The following is an 8917-nucleotide window of genomic DNA, read 5'->3' on the forward strand; positions in this document are numbered from 1 at the left end:
TCCTATACCATTATCTCCGAAACTAGACAAGCTGTTTGAATTTTGTTTGTGGGAATCAAGCCGGGCATGAGCACAGATAATTATTTATCGCAAACCTGATACATCACAATGACGTCATATTCGTTTCTATGACGTCATCATTAAGAGCACGAGGATCTTAGCTCATTTGAGCTTGTTTTTTTTAAGTCAGAAATGTGATTAAAAACATTACATGAGGGATGCAATAAAGGTGAATTAAGAGAATAGAGAAAATAAACGTAACAGTCGGACGTTTTCGACACAGGATGAAGGAAAGGTCGAATTGAAAAGAGTCTGTTAAGGAAGAAGAAGAAGAGTAGTGAATTATGATACAATACCGAGAAACACACGTGTGAAAGAGGAAGTTGTAACATTTTAACAGACGATTTTTAAAATTTATTTTATTTTAAATTTTTCATAAAGATTACATCCGATTAGGATAAGAAAAGGTTGAAGAAAAATCGTGTAGGTGTATGTTAAATTTGGATCAGCAAATGCAGAAAGAAGCTGGAAGTTCGACGAAAGTTACAAGAAGAAGGAGGGAGTGGAGAAACACCTGGTTACGGGAGGTGTAACGTGAGAGGTTAAAAGAAGAAAGACTTTTTTTTAATTAGGTAAAGGAAAGGTGGAAGAAAAAAAAACGGGAAGGTGTATGGTGAATTTGGATTGGCGAAAGTAGGATGGTTGATCGGCAGGAGGAGGAAGAAGAGTCGGTACCAGAAATCACTCGGTTACGTGGGGTATAAAGGTGAGGAGAAGATTTTTTTTTTTGTATTTTTTGATATTTTAAGACATGAAACAGAGGGTATAGTTGGGAGGGATAGAAGGAGGATGGAGGGGAAAGTGGAGAAAATATAAACTGACAGTAAAAAGGAGAAAATACATTAAACATGATCATGCACACAAATGGGAAGAAGGGTAGGCCTCAAGGAAACCCGATATGAAAAGACGAAGAAAACTCAACAACAATAACACGAGACTGAACTAGAAACACATAGTAAACACAGAGATATCAAAATAACAGTAAAATTGTGACAAAAATGACTGGGAAAACTTATTGTTGAGAAAGTCGGCAGAGACCCTAACGAGGAACCGCCACTCAAGAACTGGAACCGGTGATGTCAAGATTATGATTCCATCCATCGTGGCAAGATGATGAAGATCTTATCAGCATATGGAATCCCCGATCAACTCGAAAAGGTGATTTCGAATATGCACTGGGATAAATGTGCCAAGATACTCTCATCCGATGGAGAAACAGCTTTTTGAAATTCTAGCCAGAGTACTGCAGGGAGACACCTTTTTCTCCTTACCTGTTTGTCGTAGCGCTTGATCAGGCACTCAGAAATGCGAACAAAGACAAGAAGCAGGAATTGCGGTTTCAACTGCAGTAGAATGAAGAAAAAGTACATGAGTCAAACTGGAGGTTCTTGCTGATCTTGACGTTGCCGATGACTGGCCTTATTGTCGGAAGAGATTCAGCAAGTGCAATAAATTTTCAAGAGAGTCAAAACCAGCACCGGTAAGATCAGCCTAACAATTAATGGTCATACAACTAAAGTGATGGCATTCAACCAGTCTAGAGAGAATTAAATCGCATCACATGATGGGATAAAACTTGAAACAGTCAATTACTTCAAATATCTTGGTTCCTGAATTAACACAACTGCTCAGGATATCAAACAAAGGAAAGCTGCTACATGAAGGGATTGCAACAAGCTTTCAAGAATTTGTAAGTTGACGCTCTCTCGGCGTATCAAGGAATAACTGTTTCTGGCAACAGTTGAGTCCATCCTGCTTTATGGAAGTGAAGCATGGACCCTCACTGTGACCAATGAGAAGGGACCTGATGGATGCTATACTTGACTTAATTGTTCAGCTTTCAATGTCAATTGATCTGAACATAGGATAAATAAAGAGCTCCATGGTTCTCTTCCAAGGCTGTCTGCTAAAATTTGACAAAGATGTCTCAGGATTTCTGGGCACTGGTTCCGACGCAAAAACAAACCTGCTTCCAAATCTTATGCTCTGGACACCGAAACATGGAAGGCAGAGCAGCTCTCAACTACATCAACATGTTGAAGGAGGATACAGTCCTGGAGATAGAGATAGGAATTGCACACAGCAATGCTTGAGAGAGAGGACTGGAAACTGATGATGGATGCAATCTGAGTTCGGCCTGAGAGCCGACCTAAGAAGAAGAAGAAGAAGAAGAAGAAGAATTTTTGTTGAGTTCACGTGGCACTTGCTGCCTATCTACTTGAGGCTTAACAGCACACTGTTATGGAACAAGAGGGGATTTGGATGTGCTGGAATTTGTTGTGCCTAATTGTAATCTATGAAGACTTTGTGGGACTCACAGAACATTAATGACCCGAGGAAGGAAACTGCTATCTTGTACTTCATCGAGCTTGCTTTGAGAGGGGGAGGAAGAGGAAAAGGAAGAGGAGGGGAAGAAGAGGAAGAGGAGGAGGAGGAGGAGGAGGAGGAGGAGGAAGAAGAGACACCTTGACACTCATCTGAAATAAGTCATGATTAATTATCCACATCGCAATAACATAGAGGTATGTACATTCCCCTCTGAGCTGTCAGGTCGAGGTTCAAATATCGACCCAGCTATAAACTGTCAACCTGGTGTTTTGCAGGTAGGGCAAGGCAACAAATTGTGTGCCATCACTCAGATGGTGCCAATCTGGCAGACTTTCTGCGAGCACCTTTTGGTGGTGGACATTGAATATCACACGGCGTCTTTCGAGAAACAGTAGGGAAGTCATTACTGGCACCCAGGCAAAATTCCAAATTCCTGCTCTAATCTAGAGGAGCACTGCATCAGCGGCACAGCTGTGCTCCCAGCAAATGATGCTACCCACAGCCATATGCTGCATCTGGAAGAAGAAAGAATAAGCCACATCGTTAATGTCCACATATTGTTTAATCGCTGTGTTATTCATGTATTGTTGAAGAAATTAATAAAATAGTTGAAACATTTGCAAACTAGAGGGGGAGCACTCGGTAGAGTGCAAAACCTCCGCCGCCAATACTGCTGGGTCACTTAAGTGAACCTGATATCCTATTCATTGCAGGTCAAAACGGATCAGACTTTACTGAACCACGATTGAATAAACTAACCTAGATCGACGCGCATGCAGAAATGCCCAAAAAATAAAATCGAAATTTTTTTGAAATAAAACTTGCTAAATTTGTTTTTTTTTCTCGAACAAATTTTTTTTTTTGGGGGGGGGGGGGTTGGAAATCACTTAAAACATGTAGAAATGCAAAAAAAAAAAAAATTCAAATATTTTTCAAATAAAATCGAAATTTTTTTTAAAAAAAGTTGCAAAATTGTTTTTTTTTTCTCTAACAATTTTTTTGGGGGTTGGAAATCACTTAAAACATGTATAAATGCAAAAACAAAAATTCAAATATTTTTTCAAAATGGCCGCCAGAGCGGCCATATTGGACTTTGGACTAAGTCCAAAATCTAATGGCATGATCGTTGGACTATACCTAACCCCCCCCCGCCCCAACCAAGTTTCGTCGAAATCCGTCCAGGAGTTTTTCCGTAATACTGTTCACAAACAAACAAACAAACAAACAAACAAAGAGACGGGTGAAAACAGTAACCTCCGTCCATCTTCCATGGCGGAGGTTAATGAGCACTAAACTATAAGACTATTGTTCTTGAATTTGTAAACAACAAGTTGATGGCAAACAATTAATGAAATAAAATAAAAAACACAATTGCATTTACTATTAACAACAGCTAAGACTGTCTGAGCTGTTTCTACACATTATCCAACACCAGAGCATTGAACTTTCAGACAACAAATTAAATCTCTAATTTACATGACCATGTACCATGAAACAATGTAGAGATATATGTTTATTTACATTTTATTCCAAGTTTTTGATGTTTAATATTTGTTAGTTCGCATAATTAACACAACACATTATTCTTTCACAGTGTATGTATAAACGCTCCAACATAAAGCATATGATTATATATTTCACGATAATTACTTTATGGAAATTGCAGAACCAGAGATCTAAAACACACTAATATCTTGAAACACCAACCAACGGATATCTTAATAGAATGTTAATTAAGCTTGTGAATCACAGCAGACAGTGTATTGCCATTGTTTTTAATTGCAGAATCCTGGTGTGTACTGGGGATTATAAAATGTGAATAAACAAGTCAAAATAAGAAATGGCAACCTAAAGGAAAATGACCATTGTATACCCGACCACCTTGAAGTAGAACATACTGCAAATCTTTCCTGACGTATAAGTGCTTACTAATACAGCATGACGCATCTCAGAATATACAATTTTCATTCAATCAAACAAAAGCTTTAGTCAAAAATCACAGTTATGAAAATGCACATAACATTTGAAAGAAGCTGGGAGGCAGTGAGTAACATGAACGGTGTTGGCCGAGCAGTGATAAAGGACTTGTATCCTGAAAATTATTAGTTCAAATCCAGCTGAAGGCAGCAGTAATTGGAATTTTGGTTATAAACTTGTGTTAACCAGGTTTTCAGAAGCCAAGGCAGGAGAAAATACCTTGGGATTTAGGAGTATTGCTTGCAATGTACGTCGAGTTTTATGGCCAATGCGGGCTGCAACTAATAAAGGCAATATCAAGATTCTCATCAAAAGCTCCGTTCCAAAATCCTTGGGTGAAAGCTACAGCATTTGCAATTTCAAAAGAAAATCATTGACTTGCACTTACTGGATGAGTGGGTCTGCCTTTTCGGAAAAGGTCCATGGCTTCTTCAGTTGGCACAAATATGGTATATGCAGCTGCGCTTTCAATGTCTTTCAATAGTGTGTATTCCTACAGTGACAAGATAACAAGATTTCAGACCAGTATTGGGGTAACATCAACATTAATATTGACAGCCTCCTACTTTTAGATTTTGACACAAAGAAAACAAAAGCATTTTAGAGAAAGTGCTTTAAACATGAGCAATAGCCATAAACTTGTAAAAAAAAAAACTTTAAAAGAATTAATGACACAACCTCTTTTCAAGGTCAATCACAATTCCACAACAATGCAATTAAACAACTCATAAAGGTGCTCAAAATGGAGTTGATTAAACATTTAAAGCAAGAAAAAGAGCAACCAGAGATTGCAGACTCTCGCCAGGACTTGTTTTGTGTGGTGTTCATGTCGTTTTGTGTGGTGTATTTTGTGTGAGGTTTGTGTACTGGTGTATTACGTAATTAATTAGAGACATAACTAGAACTGCCACTTTATAACTGTTGGCAGTGATGACCGGATACCATGAAGTCCCGCTTTGATGCAGCCCCGCTTTGTTTGGACACCTGACCCGGGCCCATGGCGTTTATTATTATTTAACTGAATTTAGAATTGGATAAAAATAAATTCAATTCAAATCAAATGGAAGACCAAATAGGTACAGTCCTGCATTGGAGTTATCAGAAGGAACCCGAACAAGCAAAAAGCAAAGATGAAGTCATCAGGAGGAACCTGGATAGGATTCACATTTCAGCTGCTACTCCTCTTCCCTCAAACCCACCCAGGCACAGCCAAGTGAGCCTCATTCAAAAAAAAAAAAAAAAAAAAAAACCCTCGATCAAAAAAATCAAAATTCTGGCTGCCAAAACATGTGTCCGATCAAGTTGAAAGATAAACATGTTTTCCTCATCACAACGAGATCATAATTTTGAAGTTTCACATCAAATTATTACATGGTTCCAGAGAAAACATTATTTAATATTTTTCTTCAAACCAAAATGGCTGCTAAAACATGTGACCTATTAATTATTTGTGAACATGCTGGTATCCCTAAGGCTTGGGGAACATGTGGGTGAAGTTTCCCCTCAATCTGTCAAGCCGTTCTGGAGATTTGTTTTTATAGGTTTTAGAGTACATACAATATGGCTGCCAAACCATGTGACCTATGACATCATATGTTTAAACCTTTTGTTCTTCATGGATCGGCGGTCATACTTGTAAAGTTTTGCCTCGATCTGTTCAGCAACTTCAGAGAAGAAGATTTTTGAAGGTTTTTTTTTAACAATATGGCTGCCGAATCGACCGATGATATCATCAAATTTTTTTCTGTGGATCATTTTATGCCAAGATGAGGAGTAATTGCTGTGTGCCAAGGTTCAATTTTTTTCTTGAGGCGGTTTCAGAGATAGAGGTCCAAAGTTTTTCCATTTTTCAAACATGGCTGCCACACCATGCAGCCAATGACATCACAATTACCAATAACACATTCCACATGAGTGGTCTCTCCGATCGTGAAAATTTATTCTCAACCTGACAAGCGGTTGTGAAGAAAAAGACTAGTTCTGTACGGCCAAACAAACAGACAGACAGACAAACAAACAAACAAACAAACGGACCCAAATGCAATACCCTCTCCTCTGGCGAGGATACCAACTTGTTCGATAAAGATACGTGGGGCTTCAAAAGGCTTGTGGAACTCAAGCTCTTCGAAGAAAAACAGTTAATTTTAACGATGTTAATAAGCTCGGTCTGTCTCTTGTGCTCTGCCAGAAGACATGTTCAGTTGTGCCAAAGCAGTGTAATGCCATGGAATACAGTGAATACTTTGCCTTTTCCCAGCAATGGTCAGGGCAAGGATTGGGAATTTGTCCACGGTGCCGGTGATAACTTGCCTATTCTTCTGGAAAGCCATTGTGGGTTCTTTAACATGTCACCAGCTAATGCAAGCAGATGGGATATCCAGCTTAAAGTACATCAGAGGGACGAAGCGATTTGTGATTGAACACCCTGCCTGTGAAGCACAAATCTGACAATTGGTACAGACACATATACATATGCAGTACATATATATATATATATATATATATATATATATATATATATATATATATATATATATATATATATATATATATATACATACACACATACAGTATACATACAACCAGGCATAGTGGCGTGCGCCTGTAATCCGGCTACTCGGAGGCTTGGGTTGGAGGTTCGCTTGAGGACGGGAGCTCTGCGCTGGGCCACGCCATGAGAGGGTGTAGGGCAGCCCGGAATCATGGCGAAACCCAATCCTTATCCCTGTGTAGTAAGAGGCGACCAGGGTTGCGTCAGGAAGGGCATCCGGCCTAAAACCTATGCCAAATCAGTATGCGGATCATAACGGATGATCCGCTGTGGCGACCCCTAACGGGAGCAGCCAAAAGAAGAAGAAGAAGAAGACATACAGTATACATACACATATACACTGATGAGCCAAAACATTATGATCACCTGCCTAATATGCTGTTGGTCCTCCATATGCCCCCAAAACAGCACCGACCCACCGAGGCATGGACTCGACAAGACCCCTGAAGGTGTCCTGTGGTATCTGGCACCAAACATTAGCAGCAGATCCTTCAAGTCCTGTAAGTTGCGAGGTGGAACCGCTGTAGATCGGACTTGTCGGTCCAGCACATCCCACAAATGCTCAATCGGATTGAGAACTGGAGAATTTGGAGGCCAGGGCAACACCGTGAACACTTCATCATGTTCCTCAAACCATTCCCGAACAATGTGTGCAGTGTGGCAGGGCGCATTATCCTGCTGAAAGAGGCCACTGCCATCAGGGAATACCATTGTGATGAAGGGGTGCACCTTGTCTGCAACAATGTTTAGGAAGGTGACACGTGTCAAATTGACGTCCACATGAATGGCTGGACCCAGGGTTTCCCAGAAGAACATTGCCCAGAGAATCACACTCCCTCCACCGGCTTGTCATCTTCCCACAGTGCAGCCTGGTGCCATCACTTCCTCAGATAAACGGTGCACACATACACGGCCATCCACATGATCTAAAAGAAAACGGGACTCATCGGACCAGGTGACCTTCTTCCACTGCTCCAAGGTCCAGTTCCGATGCTCGCGTGCCTATCGTAGGCACTTTCGACGGTGGACAGGGGTCATCATGGGTACTCTGACCGGTCGGCGGCTACGCAGCCCCATATGCAGCAGGGTGCGATGCACTGTGGATTGTGACACATTACTCCCGTGATCACCATTAAAATTTTCTGTGACTTGTGGACAGTGGACCTTCTGTCGGTTTGGAACAGACGGGATTGCCTTCGTTGCGCTCGTGCATCGATGAGCCTTTGGCGCCCAACACCCTGTCGCAGGTTTGTGGTTTTTTCCTCCTTGGCCCACTGTTGGTTGGGACTTACCACTGCTGGCGGGGAGCACCCCACAAGCCTTGCCGTTTTAGAGATTTGGCCCTTGTCAAAGTCACTCAGGTCTTTACTCCTGCCCATTTCTCCTGCATCCAACACATGAACTTCAAGAACTGACTGTTCACTTGCTGCCTAATATATCCCACCCCATTGACAGGTGCCATTGTAACAAGATAATCATTGTTATTCACTTCACCTGTCAGTGGTCATCATGTTTTGGCTCATCAGTGTATATACATATATATATATATATATATATATATATATATATATATATATATATATATATATATATATACAGTACATATATATATACAGTACATATATATATATATATATATATATATATATATATATATATATATATATATATATGTAGGGATTTGTACCTTGTTCTTCAAAGCTTTGTTTCTTCCCAACTCAATTCGCTTCGCCTGCAGTTAATTAAATATATTCCTGCTCGGGACATTGTGTGTGAGATAAGGAAGGTTTAACCTTGAGTGATTCAAGGGAGCATTGTGTAGCAGAATCTGGGAGGAAAACCTCTGATCTTGCTTATCGGTTTGATATGCAGTATATCGCCAGGACATAAGCCAGCTGGTAATCCAGCTGGTCCTGGGATGAAAGAAGGAATTTTGCATTGTTATTTGCAAAAGATGAAATCGCGTATATATGAAGGAGTGATATAACCATCAGAGTAGAG

At 40.3% G+C, this 8917-nt stretch overlaps 1 protein-coding gene across 1 annotated transcript in view; it reads right to left on the reverse strand.

Annotated features, from left to right (window-relative positions):
• Positions 1 to 8917, reverse strand: part of STAB2 (stabilin 2) — a 426796-nt gene that overhangs the window by 177741 nt on the left and 240138 nt on the right. The window contains exon 33 of the mRNA XM_085899123.1: positions 4754 to 4858. Coding sequence (XP_085755249.1) covers positions 4754 to 4858 — 105 coding nt within the window. The remainder of the gene's footprint in view (positions 1 to 4753; positions 4859 to 8917) is intronic.

The sequence above is a fragment of the Eptatretus burgeri genome, chromosome 10 (assembly GCF_056783735.1).
Source record: "Eptatretus burgeri isolate ZD-2024b chromosome 10, Ebu_testis_v1, whole genome shotgun sequence".
Lineage (NCBI taxonomy): Eukaryota > Metazoa > Chordata > Myxini > Myxiniformes > Myxinidae > Eptatretus > Eptatretus burgeri.